General features: G+C 35.3%; 1 protein-coding gene across 1 annotated transcript in view; it reads left to right on the forward strand.

Annotated features, from left to right (window-relative positions):
* LOC138323720 (sushi, von Willebrand factor type A, EGF and pentraxin domain-containing protein 1-like) overlaps positions 1-19,258 on the forward strand; it is a 30,537-nt gene that overhangs the window by 630 nt on the left and 10,649 nt on the right. The window contains exons 3-18 of the mRNA XM_069268519.1: positions 193-373; positions 6,856-6,957; positions 8,059-8,203; positions 8,499-8,623; positions 9,314-9,496; positions 9,903-10,097; positions 10,666-10,920; positions 11,502-11,708; positions 13,518-13,730; positions 14,816-15,316; positions 15,632-15,793; positions 16,102-16,263; positions 17,231-17,426; positions 17,605-17,822; positions 18,204-18,371; positions 18,831-19,061. Of these exons, the coding sequence (XP_069124620.1) occupies positions 193-373; positions 6,856-6,957; positions 8,059-8,203; positions 8,499-8,623; positions 9,314-9,496; positions 9,903-10,097; positions 10,666-10,920; positions 11,502-11,708; positions 13,518-13,730; positions 14,816-15,316; positions 15,632-15,793; positions 16,102-16,263; positions 17,231-17,426; positions 17,605-17,822; positions 18,204-18,371; positions 18,831-19,061 (3,244 nt within the window). The remainder of the gene's footprint in view (positions 1-192; positions 374-6,855; positions 6,958-8,058; positions 8,204-8,498; positions 8,624-9,313; positions 9,497-9,902; positions 10,098-10,665; positions 10,921-11,501; positions 11,709-13,517; positions 13,731-14,815; positions 15,317-15,631; positions 15,794-16,101; positions 16,264-17,230; positions 17,427-17,604; positions 17,823-18,203; positions 18,372-18,830; positions 19,062-19,258) is intronic.

Raw genomic sequence — 19,258 nt, forward strand, 5'->3', positions numbered from 1 at the left:
CGGAACAGATTTTTTATCTATATATACATGAGAAAACATCTGACAAGTGTTCATATAAAATATAATATTAACCATTAGTATACCTAACGATTGGTATTTATAAAATCGTTTGTATAGTATCGTTGTCGTTGTTATCAACATATCACAAAACAGAGGTCCATACATACATGTATACTCGTTTTCTTTGTCAAGGGCGTCATATCACCCACGCTACCAAAACCATGCAACGCAACAGATGTTGCGATAAGTAGGACGGATTGCATGACCAATTCAGTAACCAACCATGGACACACATGCAAAATAAACGACACCAACGGAAACACTTCACGTGTAATTACCTGCTGGGATGGCGTCTGGATTGAAACCCCTACAGGTAACATTTAAATAATGAAAATTGTATTACAGTTCACATGCTGTTTGCAGTTATAACTTAACTTAGTATTCTTATTTCATGCTTTTTACATAATTGCACAGTCGGTTGTTTCCTTGGTCACAACTTTGCGAATTTATATGAAAAAGAGGAAATTAGTTTTCCCTAACTTGAACTTATCGCCTAGTAATCATTTGACTTATTACATTTTTACAATTACCACCAAATTCGCACACAATAACCGAAGTATGCCGGTCACGGCTCCTGGCTATTTAAGCATTGATGTCACTATTTTTTAATTTTATCGGGGTATGAAAAAAATTGTGTTTGCAAACTGTGAGAATCCGCGGATTCACACAGTTTGCAAACACAATTTTTTTCATACCCCGATAAAATTAAAAAATAGTGACATCAATACTTATAATTAATTTTATACTCTATCTGATAAAATGAAGTATGTTTAAATGTAACATTATAGTGTTTTTTCAAGGGATTCTTTTTTCCGAATCAATACGCAACGTCAATGTCTCTATTGTGACGTCACGATAACGTCAGGGTTTCGCGCCATTCTCGGATTTGTTTTTTCATAGTGGTATGCAAAAAAATATTGGCCAATCAGAAAGCCAGATTTGGTATGAAAACAAAGAAAAATTAATTATTTGGCTAAAGAAGCACAAAACAAGCGTATTCTACTTCTACTGTAACCTGGCATTTTTACTACGATATATTATATTTTCCTTTGTTATAACATCACAATCTACACTGAAACATTGTTTAACCCTGGTGTGATACTATACAAATACAGTACATTTGTATTTTGATGAGGTCGATAAGCAATAGGTCTACATTGTAAGTTAAGCTTCACGATGATAGTTTTAATCTAATAGCTTTTCAGCAGGTTTAATTAAAAACAAAATATTAAAACCCCATCAATTTGTGCACTAAACGCTTTTATTATATGCACAGGTACTGGGTTTATTCCTTCTCCGGTGAAATAATGCACTTCTAAAATTATATTCAAAGTTTTACATTAATATATATTATCTTATGCTTCTTATGTCATTACGAAAAGCAACCCCGAATAATCTGCATATATAAGTCAAATGTTGTTACAGTTAGCCAAGTGCCACAAAACAACTAGCCCGGTCTAGTTAGCCAATATATATAGCTACTTGGAATAACAGAAGAAACATAAATCAAGCTTATTCATTATTCGACGGCTCCAGATACTTGAGGAAGGAATGGTATTCTAGTTCTTCAGTCCCCCTACCGTGTTTATGTTGAAACGTTAGCATAAACTGTAGTCGTAATCGTCTTTGAAAACAATCGAAACCGTCGTCTGTCGCATTTTGTTTGTGGTTATGCTTTAAACTCAGGACATCAAAGCGTTTGTTTCAAAGCACCAGGAACATGAAGTGTTTTGGTAACATAGACGATAACGTTATCTAAAAATAACTGTATATTTTTTCTATTAACTACTTTCTGAATAATTTGGTTATGTAGTTTTTTTTATCTGTGATCACGTGACGTGTTTTTGAGGAAAAAAAATCCAGAAAAATAATAATGTAACTTATATTAGCATCTTTTCCAGTAGTGGAGCGGCTAAGCATAAAAATCGTTCAAAGTTTGAAGAAAGCATGAAACTTTGCATATGGGTTCTTTAGGGCATAAAGTTTCAGGAAAAAAAAGGAAATTTTATGAGGATTCGGGGGAAGATGTTCCCTCTATTATTAATAGTCAGATAAAGTGTTAGGAAAATTGGTTTGATGCAATCCTGAACGACTCCAAAAAAATCAGGAGACTCCACTTAAGGATGTACTCCTCTGAGAAGTCAAAATTTTCTTGTATTAAACTTTTTTTCTCATATAGATTTTTGGAAAGAGGGGTTCATACCATGAAAGAAAATGAAAGAAAAAACATATGTCCGTGTGCTCGTTTTTGAGCTACTGTCACTCAAAGATACCTAGTTGACAAAATATTGGATTTTATGGGAATTTTGCCGTTTTGACCATATACACAAGAGATTAAAGCTATAATTTCCTAATGAGTTGTTTGACATGTATTAATGTTTGTAGAATTTATTTTCCAGTAGTCTTCTTTTAAAATATACCAGTTTTGATTAATAAGACTAATATTTTTTCTCAGAATAACCACATATGCTACCCCTACCCCTTAATTTTGAGCTACAAAATGACCATTTTCAGCCATTTTTGCCAAATCTAACCCTTTATAGAAAAGGTTCTGGTATTAAACTTTTGTTTATATTTTGCATATCAATAGGGAAAGGGTTGTTCTTTCAAAATCAGGCAGAAAAATGGGGGGTCCGTGTGCTTTCTTTTTTGCCCCACTTGAATATTTGTTATTTTTCAGTATTTTAGAGTAAAAAATAAAAGTGCTCAAATTACAATTAAATGTAAAAATAAAGTGAAAAAAGTGAATAATTTCACACATTAATGCTCAATATTTTAATTACCACGAACCAAGAAAAGATTTACAGCAAAAATTAACTCGATACAGCTAAAAATGCTGGTGCAATGATGATTTAAGTAAAACCAATTACAGTAAAAATTGGTAAAACTTTGGCTCTACTCAAAGCAAAAAAAGACAATTTCAAAATGGCCGCCAAATGGGGCATTTCTTAAAATCACCGTATAAAAAAATCTGCTAAAGTTAGAACTGTAATTTTTTGACAAAATTTGCAACTGGCAACTTGCTACATATATTGATAAATTGTATTTGAAAATCTCATAACTTCTTTGATCTTTGTCGAAACGAGACTTCAACGGGACTGAAACCTCAGAAGAATACATCCTTAAGGAAGGACTTCGAGTAAGTTCATAGCGAGGTTTTGCCACCAAAGCATGAATGTCTACCTTGTTTGACATGACCCCTTGTGGTACGTCAATCAATTTGACACTAGAGGCACTAGAATTGATTAAGTCCTTGCGAAGATAGTCATGAGTACCTCAATGCCAATGCTTTACAAATGTTAGCTGAGCCTTCGAGCTAGAACTCCCGATCTCATTACTGACTTAGGTGATAAAAATGGCGACAGCTGATGGTGTAACTAAATTGCAGCAATGGAGAACAGGAGAACATTAGGTCAAAGAGAAAATATATATTGTCATTAAAACTAAATGCAAACGATTGAGGTGATAGAGAGTATAAACAAGACTACATAGACAGAAAACTAACTTAGTCAGATATTGGTCATTTGGAACCTTGCCAAATTTAGTTCTGATTGACGTCGATATATGACAAAAAAATGGGACCGATAGCGCAGACTGCTGATTGTGCCACAAGGAACTCTTGCGCGTTCTACAACCCAAACTCCTTAAAGAAAGTAAAGCGGTCGCCCTGAGAAGGTGCTAAGTAAATTGGCAGACATCTTGAAAAGAGAAAAAAAACCAAAGAAGCCGTAGCCACTAAAAGAAAATACTTTTATCAATTTCGTAAAAGGTAAAGAGGGATGAGAGACGCCTGTATGATCAGAAAAAGGAATCCATACATACGCATGAGAAAGAAGGTGGATTGTATTCTCAGACATCATAAGGTGAAGGGTTTGTCTATCTCACTCAGGTCATAACAGACGAAGAAGTGGTTATGAATATGTGAAATTGAGGGAAATAACAAACGTTGGTGTTTCGTCTCTTTTGGTCTTTACTGGTTCAAATGGAAACCCAAAATATGGTATAAAGACCCTACTAATAAATTAATAAAACTATTGTATAATCTGTAGACTATTTGATTATATAAGTTATATACCAAAAACTATTCTACAACCAAAATAACTACCTATAGATCATTCACACATATATCAATTAATAAAAATATCTGAATCAATTCATTTCAAAATATATACTATAAATATAACACCTACCTTGACAATGGGTCTAGTGGAAATAGTAATTTCTAAATAACCACGTTCGTTTTGTCTCAGATCAAATCCCCTTTTCCTCCACCAAACACCGGACAAAGACAATGACCACAAAAAGGAAACGAGACACAAGGAATACAAGGACACAAACATTGACTCCGTCACACAGGTTAACTGGACATACGTACACAGGTATACATAGCTGGTGACAAACAAAACGAATTAGTAAAAACCACCCTGTTCTTGACAGCTCCATGTGAGTTACACCGTAAGGAAGAATTTGAAAGGAGGAAGACGAAGTATAAAGGGTTGGTAGAAGATATCAATACCCTAGATTGTAGGAATAACTTGATTTTTGCTCGATCACTTACAGAAAGAAAAATGGAAACAACTTAAATCGGCCATCTTGGATTTCAAAATTGCAGTCCTTCTACATAAAGTTTAACCCTACCAGAATGTTCCTAAGTATCAATAATATGGGAGTAGACACAATTAAAGTGTGGTTCTAGCTGGTATAGAACGTAAGATATGGGTAGCAAAAGGTGGCCATTTTGAAAACCAATATGGCGGCCGCCAGGGGCCGTGATTTTTTGGGATGCATTTTTTCCTGAAACCGTATGTCCTTAAGAAGCCATATACAATGTTTCATACTTTCTTCAAACTTTGAACGATTTTGCCAAAAAATCGACCTTAAAGGTATATGTGCCGTAACTGGCCGAAAATTTGGACATGTTAATTTTTCTTCAATTATCTATTTAAAACCATAAGTTTTAATGAATAAAGCTGTGAAAATCATTCAAATGGACAGACACACACAGATAATGCCTTATAAACTTTACTTAGAACACATTGGTTATGCACTGGGAAATTCTTGTTTTTTTATGCCTTATGCATGTTTAAATGGAAATATACCATCAAAAATCACTTTACAATTACTAATAATACTGTAAAAATGTGTAATGAAATTGTGGACAACAAGATGGCTTCATGGTCTGACCGTATGTACTCATTTCATTACACTGAAGATGTTAATATATGGCAGTGCTGCCAAAAATCATTTTCAGTCCTTTTTGTACTTGTAAAATTAAAACCTATACATTGAAAGTATTGTAATTCTCAAAATGTTGGTAGCTTTTGGAGTTGAATAACATCTTGATTCGCGACTATGAAAAATACGGCACATATAACTTTAACTGCTCCACTACAGTAGGGTAATATAGTTTTCATGCCCTGACTTTTAGACATCACGTCCGGATATTCTTACTAAATATATACATTTTATTATACTATTTACAGGTATAGGTGTTCTGAAAATGACTTTTTCGAATTCAGTAACTTCTTGGTTTGTTTTTAATAAACACACATTTTGCTTAGGATATGACTCTATCGGCTAAAGAATAGTCAATTCTTTCAGCAAATACAAAGACGTTGACGATTATCAGTGGCATGGTAAGGATACGCGATTTGTTGAAAAGCTAATTTGGAGAAACCATGTGACGGTTTCGCACACTTTTCTACGTTATGGCGAAGTACGTTTATGAACTGTTAGCCATTGATTAAATCATACGATCTAAATATACATTCAATGCATAATAAATTCACGTGCAAGTTTACAAGTCATAAAGTGTGTGTGATATACGAGTAGACGTTAAGGTTTTAAGTATTTCCAAGTTAAATTTATACAATTATCGACCTATTTTCAGGTGGATACGGTGAGTGATATATCCCGAGGCCGGAGGCCGAGGGTTATATCATTTTCGAGGGTTGATAACTCACCGTATCCACCTGAAAATAGGTCGATAACTGTTTTATTTTATGACACTTACATGATATTAACCCGGCTCTTCAAAAAGACTTAACTACAAAAAACAGGATTATATTTGCAAACTTTCTGTTTACAAAAGCAATTACATGTAGTATATGGTAAATATCCAAATGCTTCTTGCTAACGGTATAGACTGGAAGAACCGGAATATTGTACCAACTGCAGCCCGTCTGGCATTCTTGAACGTTTCCCATAAATTGAAATTTGCAGTTGTCACCGTTAATCGCAGTAAACTTGCTGCCTTTCCGCCATATATATCACCGACTATAATAATGACGTCACAATAGATTATCCCGACGTCATTGAATAAGGGAAACTCCCGTTACGCTATATTTGGGTACGACTTGACGTCAAAAGTGATTATGATGTTACATTTCAAGGGAGTTTTCCTCGATCTATTTTTGACACAGGTTACTGGACTCGCGAGAGGTATCTAGACTGAGTCCAGTAACCTCGCGTGCTTTTTGCCGCCGATTTCAGGGTTGATATCGCAGTTGATGAACACTTCTGAGAAACGTATTGGCCAATCAAAATACAGCAAAAGCACCAGTCATATAATAAAATCAATTAAATAGTTACTTAAGTCGATTTAATTTTATGTTTGTGTGACGGGTGTTGTCACAGAATCTAAGAACGCTTACTCTTCTCGAACTTCTATTTAATGCCCATGCTTCTGAACCTTTATCTTGTCATTTATCTGTATAATGTTTTTAAAATCATGGTCATGTTTGACAAATCTAAAGCCTATTGCAATCGAGTATTTTCTGCGTTGTTCTTTTTCAGCAAAACGCAGTTTGAACATTCCAAAACAACCTATGACCCACAGATTAGCAAAGAGGTCAATATTCTGGTTTCACAATTGGATATTGTGTTTCTATTTTTGCAGTAAGTGATATTGTTTACTAACTTTGTTAACAAGTTTTATCTTAGTCGCAGATGACGAAAGTCGAATTATTTGATTGGTCAATAAAGAATGTTGTCGGAGTCTGGCGATCGGTCAATTGTTTATTCATTGTTCTAATTCTTTATTATTTTGGATTGCAAAACAGCCCTATGGCCACTAGATTGTCTCCTCGACACATATGACAATACAATATATACATGACAATGCATTACAATGACACACATACTCTCACTCACACAAACATTCCATGACAAAAGAGAGAGGGGGAGAGGCAGAGAGAAAGCGAGGGGGAGAGAGAGAGAGAGAGAGAGAGAGAGAGAGAGAGAGAGAGAGAGAGAGAGAGAGAGAGAGACGGAGAGAGAGAGACGGAAAAGAGAGAGACGGAGAGAGAGGGAGAGAGAGAGAGAGGAGGAGGAGGAAGAGAGAGAGAGAGACGGAGAGGGAGAGACGGAAAAGAGAGAGACGGAGAGAGAGAGAGCAATACAGAGGGGAGGGGGGATTGGGGTGTACAGTAATAATTATCAAGAATCGTTTGGAGTCGATCATATATTCGACAACGCAATCAAAGATAATTTTGTTTGATGAATCGGTATTATCATCAGACCCATGTAATACAATTTTGACAAAGACATCAGGTATGAGATAAATGATAAGGTCAGGATTGACATTTGTAGGCAACTCTATACAAGTATTTTGAATTAGTTTTGTACATGGGGCGTTTGACATACCAAAACGAAATGTTCGTCATCTTAAGGTGAATTTACAGATTGGTGATAGATGGTTTTATGGAAGGAACTGGAAGTAGTGTAGTTTAATTTCAAAATTGTAGTTTGGAGTGCGATGTGAGAGTAGTGGACAATGAGATTTCAAGTTTGGAGGGGCGATTTTAAGTTTAATAAGTTTATTCATTGCAGCATTATGCGAGTTTCTTTACATATGTATTTTACTGGATTTGGAAATCAATAAACATTTTGCGACAATATAACATATATAAATAAAGTTCATCGACTAGTAAGTAGTTTGATTATTTTGATAACTGAAATCAACAAAGCAATATATTATTTATTCAACACGATATCTAGGCCACCGACCACCAACGAACCGTCCTCCTGTCATCTTATGGAATATGCCAAATACCACCGTTTACTTTGCGGATTTCGGAAAAACAACCAAGACTGTTACCTGGTTATCACCGACGGCATTCGACTTAGCGGATGGCTTTGTCAAGTAAAATCAGACGAGGATATATATCATTTTAAAAACTTGTTTGGTCGTTTGTATAATTCTCTATGTGACCATGAAATAATGCAATGTGCAATTGATTAATTCAATGTATCACATATTATTCGAAGAAATGTATCATTCCATTAAACATATTTGTAATTAGTTCTATGCCTTAAATTTAATTCCATTGTTTACAAAGTAGGAATGAAATGAGCTGTTTGGAAACTGACAACATTCTGAGTGTTTAAAGGAAAACGCTAAACAAACCCATAGGTCTGAAACATTTATATCATTCCAGGGTAGACCTGGTCAGTAACCAAGCGTCAGGAAGTTCTTTCAGCAGAGGAAGTCATACTGTCATATATCAGGCAATGAATAGCAGAGGACTTATCGGTTATAAATACTACAGTTTTGAAGTGAAAGGTATCACATGACGCTATGCAAATATGGAACGTTTTTGAAATATGTAATACAGAATTTTCAGTTCACAATCTAAACTAACAAAAACTGTCCTGAACAAATATTAAGGTGCAAAATAATAACTGTGACAATATCCTTGTCTTTCCTGTTGCTTATTATCTTTATTTAAACATGAAAATAATGTAATATTAAAACACTGAAACAACGTCGTGCAACAAACCTGAAATTACCATATATTTTAAAATGAGAAAAACTATAGCTGAATAGCATATTTTTCATAGATATGTGACTTAGATAATTGAAAATATGTTTGAACCTTTCTTAATATATGAATTCAAACATTTCTTATGATGTCTGAACATTTAGTAAACAAACCTTATTTAGGAGGTGTTTCAACTCGATATCTAGGCCACCGATATATTTTGGGTACTCAAACTTGCTGGAACACAGGGCTGGACTGGGGATGCTTCAAAGCTCTCTATTCATAAATATGTGCACTGCTGACAAGTAAACAAAACATGAAATTAAAACTGAAGGTATCTATTTGTAAAGAAATATGGATTACACTTACAGAACCTTTACAGTTTTTTCACACATTACACACATAAATACTCCTGTTCTATAACCCATTTCTATTTTTCTCAAAATCTTTAATTATGTACTAATTATGACTATTCTATTTCTTTATTTTAGTTCATACTTGCAAAACACCTCTTCAACGTCCACGCAATGGCTTTGTTCAGTGCGAGAACCCTGACAGAATAGCAGGATCGGAATGTTACTACAGTTGTATGGATGGGTTTCAATTGTATGGCAATACACGTAGACAATGTCAGACTGATGGCTATTTCTCCGGTCAGGATGCCCAGTGTATAGGTAAATCAATTATATCAATGAATTAATGTGCGATAAATTGTCAGTGATCATCAGGAAAATGAGTTAAATCATAACTATTCGGTGAAAAAAGTCGTTATTAGATGAACGAATTTTCAACAGACATCTTATCCTGTAGCCAGTTGAGGCAAAGAATATTAGCAATCCATTTGTAGAACATGACTATTGTAATTAACATAATGGCTTTGTAAGGACGGGTAGCAGTATTGCGATATGGCACGACTAGGAAACATACAGTTATTGTTCTTTATTGTCAACATCGTATATGAAGAGTAGAGAAAGGTAAACAACTCGTGCTAGCGACATCAACTGTTTTCTTAATTTTTATGTAGAAGTTTCTTCAATTCAGAAGAACTTCTCCTGAACCATATTTATTTAAATCTCCTAGGTATGAAATGTCCAAGTAATGCGCCAAACATACATCCTAGACACGGAAAATACACATGTACATACTCAACATTTGAGTATAATGATGTTTGTGCCACGCGTTGTGACAAGGGCTACAGTTTACCATCAAGTAGTTTCAAACTGACGAAGTGCACCAGCAGGGGAACGTGGTCAACGACTTTACCTTCTTGTCAGGGTAGGTATCGTATTTAATCCAATTCTATCATCCGTGGATGCTATTTCTTTTACTTAATATGCAAGTATTTGTGAACATTAGTTGTCTTGTAGTTACATTGTATTAGCTTTTATGAAAAGTGTAAAATGTTTTATCACCTAACTATGCTATCTTGAAATAAGGTACGCGGATATGTTATTGAATATATACTTTAATAAAATACTGCTGTGTATACATTATATTATTGATGAATTAAAACTATTGCTTAGCCTAATTGGCATACTTAATACATTGATGTATGAAAATAAACGAACTAAGGTATTGTTCACATTATCCGGTCCAAATTATATTGGAAAAGTAGTAACAATTACAAAATTACAAGTTGAGGTTACAGAATAACAAATTAATTAAAACTAAGACTATTCAGCTTAAGTTTACATAAAATATACTTTTAGAAATACTTTTGAAATATATTTAGTATTATTTTTTTCAATTTTAAATTTTTTTTTCTGTTAACCTTTCTTTTTGTTCGAGGTTAAGAAGCATGCCGAAAGTCAGTCATTGCATGATTTCTCGTCGTTCATTCTAGATGCTGAACCTCCAGAAATAGTAGACTGTCCAACCAGTATCCATGTCAATACAGATAGGGGTCAAACTTACGCAAGTGTGAATTGGACAATTCCGTCAGGAACAGACAACTCTGGTGGGACAGTAACTATTACACAAACAGTCGGAAAGTCTAGCGGAAGTCACTTCGACGTTGGAATAAACGAAATTCGATATATAGCTACAGACCCAACAGGGAACAAATCTCCGGAATGTATATTCTTTGTCATCGTTGAGGGTAAGTACTGTAAAATGTATATATTGTTGTATGTATTATAACTTATTGAGAATATTATATTTTAATTGCAGATGATGATTTACCAAGGTTTCAAGCCAGTAATTTTGGTTGTAACTTATCATAAAAATATGTTGTTCTTCCTTAGCATCAAGTAGTCATAAAAGGAAGAAACGGTAGATGTTTTACTCGAATCGCTAGGCTTAAATCACTTTCGTACAATTTTGTCATATAAAAGACAGTGAGCAGCATTGTTTGATTGTTTATGTCCAAACAATGTAGCACATATAAATGTTGATTCACGTTTATGTTGGATTTGGTAGTGTTATCAAAAGGAAACGCAGATATGCTAAACCAATCTTATCATAAAAAGAATAGAGTTAATCAGTCACAATTTTCTACTTGATTGCAACGCTAAGAGGTAGACATGTATTTTACATTCACATTCGGTCGTCTCTCATTTATGTATTTTGAGCATTGGTATCTATGATGAATTCTAAATAGAAACACCATGCCTATGTTGCATTCAAAATTGTATGTGTGGTAATTGTGTTATTTGTGCTATTTCATTCGTTATACTACAGTGTTGCAGTGCGGACCTCCTGTTATACATAATCCTTACGTGGTCATTACTTGTCCTAACGGATACACCTTCGGGTCGAGCTGTACAGTGTCATGTAGAGGGAGCTACCCTCTGATAGGGAATGATAAGATGTACTGTGACAGGAATTCAACCAACCCAAAGTTAACATACTGGAACTGGGGAAGTGGTCCAACACCCTACTGTAAACGTTAGTTACGTGTAACTCTTATTTTAAATAATTTATTTTTGTATTCCATTCGATGATTTTTGCTGTGTGTGTTTTGACGTTTTCGTTTTTAAATCATTATATTTTTATAAATTAGAATTCTATGGTATGTTCACTGTATGTTTACAGAATTTTGACCATGGTATTTTTGTACTCTATTCTGTCTTTTTTTTTTTGTGGAAAAAATGCATCGTTTTTATAATAGACGAAATATATGTATGTTTCACATTATTAAAAACGATAACAATATTAGTTTGATACTTCAATTCATAGTCCACACTACCATATTAATATATTCAATAAATAATTGCATGTAACTTATGGTGACAGCCAATTCTTTCTACTTAATAATCCTTTTTTTTCTTTCTGCTTAAACATTTGTGTATTCTTATGCCACCATTCTGTAGCGAAAAACTGCGTGCGTTACGTGTATACGTATTCCAAGCCCGCAGCCCTCGGTAGACACTTCTAGGGTAGCGTCAGGCACCCGTCACAATACCCGAGTTTTAATAAAAGTAGAGTGGGTCGTCGAGTAAAACACAATTCAACGCCGTAATAAAGTTCCATGTGTATTCAGTAACAACAACATTTACAGGATACAGTTACAGTTCACAGGATAACCACTCCGCTCTCTCTAGCATAGAAACGTGCACTTATCCAAACCAGCTAACACTTGAACTCCGTCATTCAAACCAGCAAACACCTGAACTCCGTCATTTAAACCAGCAAACACCTGAACTCCTTCATTTAAACCAGCAAAGACCTGAACTCCGCCATTCAAACCAGCAAACACCTGAACTCCGTCATTCAAACCAGCAAACACCTGAACTCCGTCATTTAAACCAGCAAACACCTGAACTCCTTCATTCAAACAAGCAAACACCTGAACTCCGCCATTCAAACCAGCAAACACCTGAACTCCGTCATTCAAACCAGCAAACACCTGAACTCCGTCGTTCAAACCAGCAAACACCTGAACTCCGTCATTTAAACCAGCAAACACCTGAAATACGTCAGTCCAACCAGCAACACCTGAACTCCGTCATTCAAACCAGCAAACACATGAACTCCGTCATTCCAACCAGCAAACACCTGAACTCCGTCGTCTAAACCAGCAAATATCTGAACTCCGTCATTCAAACCAGCAAACACATGGACTCCCCGAGCTTCCGTTCCGTGTCCCTTTTATACCAAGCATGCCGGAGCCCTGCAGGAGCGCTGCAGGAGCGCCGCAGGCGCCCTGCAAGAGTGCAGAAGCGCTGCAGGAGCACCCCGCATCTTTGCAGGAGCGGTGGGCTCTGGTTACCAAAATTGACAATAACACTAGAACATAACACTTAGAATGACGATGAGCCACAAGTAAATGTTGACCGTGTGTAATATAGATGTGAACACTGGCAGATCTCCCAGACTGATGTAGCCATTTGTTATAAATAATGGGGATGGGAGGCGATTAATACCTCTCAAATAGGGGGGCAATAAAATTGAGGGAGCCCCGCCACGACCGTAGATAATTCATTACTTCACGGATTAAGGGCCCAACGTGTCCCCCATCTAATTACCAGCTGTCAACAGATAGATGTGCTATAGAAAAATACTAAATAAGGATGTATAGTCAAGTACTACAGAATATAGAAAAAATACCATAAAGAATATAGAAAAATAGTACAATTCTTTATAAATCGTCATCTTGGCAGTTTTGGCCATCTTGGTTAAGTAATTACGCAATGTTGAAATTAATGAAATATAAGTAAATAGTGTCATTTACATTTGTATTTTTAAATTATTCAGAAAACAAATGTCCCTTGCTGACAGCCCCTGCCCACGGAGCCCTGACCTGCGATCAATGGATGTATGGATTTCAGTGTATGTTACACTGTAATGACCATTATGATATTCCGGCTGGTGCTGGAGGAGTGAGCGTCGCTAGATTCATCGGACAGTTCTCCTGTTCTACCAATTCTGGGAAATGGAGCCCTGTGGATGTAGTACCAGATTGTTCAGGTATTTTTCATTATATACCTGAATCTATACAATCTGTCTCTGTGAAAATTTCTAAGTACTATAAACAAAATGTTCATCATTGATCTTGATTTTTAAAAATTCCATTTCCTGAATTAAATATCTGTATCCACTGTAATTTAAAACAGCATTTACTTTTCAAAATATTATTTCATATTGTCAAGTCTCGAACATATATTTCTCTCATACCTACGACTGTAATACTGGCTTATCTCGGATAATACACTAATGTCGTCCAGACTTTATTGCATGGCTACTCATGCTATAAAGCCTCGCGACGTCACAGCTACTATTTTCTCGGTAAAATTTTAACATTTTTTTCAGAAAGTAGGCTGGGTTTACTTTAAAAGATATAAACAATGGGATTTGCTTTGAAAATTTAATGCAATTTTCATGTATGGAGATATGAGTTGCAGTCACGTTTTTTCGAATGTATTTCAAAATGGCGGAAAATCATAGTAGTAAAATTGTCAAAAAAACGTCGAGGAATGAGAGAGAAAAAACACTTTTTAATATGTGAATATGAAGGATAGTGGTATTCTTCATATCCACATAAAGAGTCTTATAATATGTATTTATACTGCTACTGCACAGTACATATATGTTGCTACTAAACCATATGTATGATAATTTCAAATATAAACAATGACAATTATGCTCTGGCGTACTGACACATTCATCAGAGTTCAAGAGGTCACGAAAAGATTGGGTTTACGTCAATATGATAATTCACTGAAGAATATAAGAAAATATATTCTAATTAAAATATTTGAAATGGATAGAAGTGTTGTGTTCTTCTATTGTTATATTTAGTCTGTTGTCCATGGCAACATTTCGAAAGCGACTGACATCCAATATTTCCCGCCAATCTGTTCAATCTATGCACACGTATTCGTTTCATTTTAATGGTTTATTTTTATCTAGTATTTTCTTTTCATAACGAACATGACTAGTTAAACGTAAATATAACGCGCACACGTGGATATGCTACAAGACCCAATGTATGTTACACTCCAATGCATGTCAAAAATATAGCAACCAATGTTTAAATATATATTTCATTTCAGTGCGGCGAAGTCCAAAGAATTTTGTGTTACCAGGTGAAGTCTACTATTATTCTGGATCGTGCAGTGATAAAGCAACACAGAACACAATCAAGGCACATTTCATTCAGGAGATGCAATTGTTACAATCTTATCCTGGACGAGAGGGAATATGTCCGAACTCAAACGACTGTAATGTCCAAAACGTGGAAGTCACGTGTGGCACAACTCGTCGAAGGAGAAGAGCTATGTATACTGGACGATATCGCCGAGCCAAACAAACATACATCTTGCTGACATTTGATATACAACTGCAGTGGAGAAATATTGAGAATTCTAGCTCGGTCAACTACCAACATTTTGATACTCTTGCGAAAAAACTAGGCTCAATGATTGAAGCCAAAGCCAGCTCCGGGACATTTAATGTCGCTAACTCTTCAGTTGAAACTTCGTCCCTTCACTTTGGGCAACTATATATAGAATGTGAACAAGGCAGATATCCACGACCGTCTACAGGAACCTGTGGTAATTTAGCTTACTATCGGTCAATTGATTTTATTACCAACATTACGTTGAACGTTCGATCAACAGATGATAACAGGGACTTTGAAAGTGATATTGTTTTGCTTGACATGGTAAAGAACATACAATATGTTAACATATACTGGCGGACAGAGATATTAGATCGTTCTCAGACTTGTTAAATTACCGATGCTTATTATGCATTTCAATTTCATACTCATTTCATACAATTCAAACTGGCACTTATAAAACTATTCTCTTCTAAGAATGCTTTATTATCATAAGAGTATTACACATTCAATGCCATGCTTTCCACAGCATCTTGTCCGCTGGGATCCATCTACGATGCTACTGCAAGACAGTGTACCCTTTGTCCAAAAGGAATGTACCGTGATGATGATACTGATGTTACCTGTTCACCGTGTCCTCCAGGGACAACTACACATACCAACGGAACAATCAACTCGACCGACTGTAGCCGTAAGTAGCAGATATCTAATACATCTCTCATTGTCATTTACTATTAATCCGATACCTTACTTTTAATCATTGTTATTTTTCTTCTTATCAACAAAAATGGTAACATATTTAATACAAATAAACCTGGCTTGATGTTAAGTATACAAAATGTTTTAAAACTACATAAATTCCTCATGGATTTAGTTAGAATAATTAATGTAAATCTGCAGATCTTCTAGATCTCCTAAATTAACACTTTAGGGTTTAAAGGCAAGACAGCAAAAGAACTATATAACCATGAAATTCAATGATACGCAAAATGTTGACAGCGATATGCAAGAAGGGATTTTATTCTTTGGATGGTATCGGACCTTGTGCCCCGTGTTCACGCCTGGAATATGGTCCAAGCACAATGGCAACAGCATGTGAAAAATGTGAAAGAGGCCTGATGACAAACTCCTCAGCAAGCACACAAGCTTCAGACTGCTTAGGTTGGTTTATTGATCAGATATGAATATGAGTATTATTGAAATACAGGATAACCATGAGGTAATTTAATATTGATTATATTGAATTTTGGAAAAAAAAAACATTCCAAATACTATTTATAAAGCCATATCATATTTCTGATAAGTATGAACATCTGACGACTTTATTTTAGATAAGAAGAAAGATCAATATAGTTTTATTGGAGGCTGTCAAGTTTATAGAGATATAAATCATCAACCACAGTAAACAAATTTTGGCTGATTACCATGAGGCTTGCCTAGTGCTGACCAGCCAAAGTAATTTCCGGTGGTTGTCATATCCATTTCGACTTGACATACCTTTGTGTATTCTTCCATTCCTGAAAGTATGATGATGTTTTACTAGTTTAGGAGGATTTTCATCATTGCTTTACCACTGTATTATCATTATGCGTCAAATGCTATTGTGCTATTGACCATGTGTGCCTTGCTTATGGGGTGTGTATTTGTGATGTCACACAATTGATAAAATGTATGAGCTGTCCCTAACTTCACGTATATAACTAATGGAATCTAAATATGGATGTGTCAAGTAGAAAGGATATTTCGATCCTCATGTAAGAGTCTAATTGTTAACACGAGGCTTGCCTGGTGCTGACCATCCACAATATTAATGAGGATTGATACATTGCTGTGTACTTGTATCATGTATGATTTTATTTCTTTTAAACTTTAAAGACAATAGATGATATCCAGTTGTTAGGGGGTCTTTTTCGCGCCACATCACAAGAATGTCGTCATGCATGTACGCTTCAGTAACGTTGCATGTATAACATGTATTACTATCTTTTCCCAAACAACGACAAAAAAACCTAATGTCAGGGAGAAAGAGGCATTTTTTTCTCTAGCAACCTTATCCTGGAGGATATGGGAGACGTAATATAAGATGCTATGATTATTCACCTATTTCTTTTATTTTAACAACTCACAGCCTTTGATGTTGCTCTTCCGGGAGGTACTTTGCTGACAACAGTGGGCAGTGTTAAAAACGACATCATAAGCTTCACTTTGGCGTCATGGGTTAAACTTCCAAGGTTTGGTGATGTTAATCTACATGTATCCATCGGTACAGCAGCGCAAAAAATAATGATGGATTTTGGACAACAGATCAATATCTCTTTACACAGGTATAGAAAATAATTTTGATAATGAGTTAGTCAAAAAATGCGTTCAGATTTCTAAATCTTGATATAATTTGTAATTGATTAGACTTTTTATCTATATGATGATTATTTGTTTTTTCAAGGATTGAGTACTGGGATTTCGGTCTTGTACTTAACTCTAATGTTTATAACTTAACTACAGTTCATCAAAGTCGACTGGTGTTATGATAGGTGTTATGATAAAAAGAGGAGTCTGGCAACATGTAGCGGTAGTGTGGGATTCAGCGGCTACTGTATTGACGGTGTACGTCCAGGGCACTGAGCAATCCTCGACACAACTAACGACTGTAGCTGTCGGAACAATAACGGCACCATCAGGGGCAGATGTAGCCCTGTCATTTGACGGTCCAACATCCACTGGTGGGTCCATTTATTTCTTATCTAGTAATACCTAGTAACCTAGAATATGATGCAATTTTTAAACGGAATCCTTCTGAAGGTTGTACAGCGTGGAATTATCTGTTGTTCTATGGGGATCGTCTTGTAAATATGGATAATTCTGTAACATTTGTGTGTCATTTTATTATATAAAAATCGACAAAATCAAAATATTTGTCTCTTTTTTGCATATCATTGCTATGTAACCAGCTGAAAAAATCACTTATTTTGCAATTATATATATTTATATGTGACTGTTGTATGGAAATGTGCAATGACTTATGATTATTTATACTAATATAGTTTTTTCTTCTAAAAAACTTCACGTCAGTGTTTTTCAGTGTTTTTTGTCTCCAATTGCAGTTGGACACGTCTCCGGATTTCTACTGAAAGCGTCCGTTTTATCGAATACTGATATCAAGGCATTAGCAACATCCTGCTTCAACACAGAAATAGGGGAGTTTGACATGAGTAATTTCCTAGAAACAGAAATTGATGTACTGGATCTCATATCGCCAAGTACATGTGATGGTATGTGTACATTGCATAATTGGTTGGTCAGTAAGCATTAGCTATAACAGTGGCATGCCAACTACAGTACATAACCATAATTATTTCACTATAACGTTATATGTGTGCCATATCTGTGCGAAAGTTTTGACATGTTCTTTTTCTTCGATAATGTGTTGAAAATCATAAGGTTTGGTGAATTATGTTGTGAAAATCATTCAAAAGCACAGACAAAAATTACTTAACAATACTGCCAAAATTGTGAGCTCGTATTTGTCTAATGTTTTGAAGAAAACAACAAGATTATATCTCTGTCATTTTACTTACACAATGAATAAATGTTTTGTCGGTGCAGCATACATTTTTGAGTATTTAAAATCATCAAATATCTCCACGGCATCCATACTGCCATGGCAGTGTACTCATATAAATTCGTATTGAAACAGAGCATAATTATTTATCATGTTGTTTTTAATAAAGCCAAAGACGACTGTGATCCCGACCCTTGCCATGACCATATATGTATAGATGGAATGAAGACTTTCACCTGTCATTGTACTAACGGTTATACCGGGGATACGTGTGAGGTACCACCCGATTACTGTAGGAACCACGAGTGTGAAAACGGCGCCACCTGTCACAACATGCACGCAAATTACACGTGCTCGTGTTCCGCTGGCTTCAAGGGACAATTCTGTGAATCCAAAATAGGTAATCATGATTATGAGGGTGGTTTTCCACTTTTCCGTCAAATTTGTTATCCATGAACATGCTCCATTTGATTTTTTACATTTTGCTGGTTTTATTAAGTCATGCGCTGTTAGCAAAATTGTAGAATCACTTTCAATATAAGTTGTAAGCTATTTATTGATTATTTTGTATTATCACGTGTTTAAAATAATAAATCT

Source organism: Argopecten irradians, chromosome 5, assembly GCF_041381155.1.
Source record: "Argopecten irradians isolate NY chromosome 5, Ai_NY, whole genome shotgun sequence".
In the NCBI taxonomy this organism is placed as follows: Eukaryota; Metazoa; Mollusca; class Bivalvia; order Pectinida; family Pectinidae; genus Argopecten; species Argopecten irradians.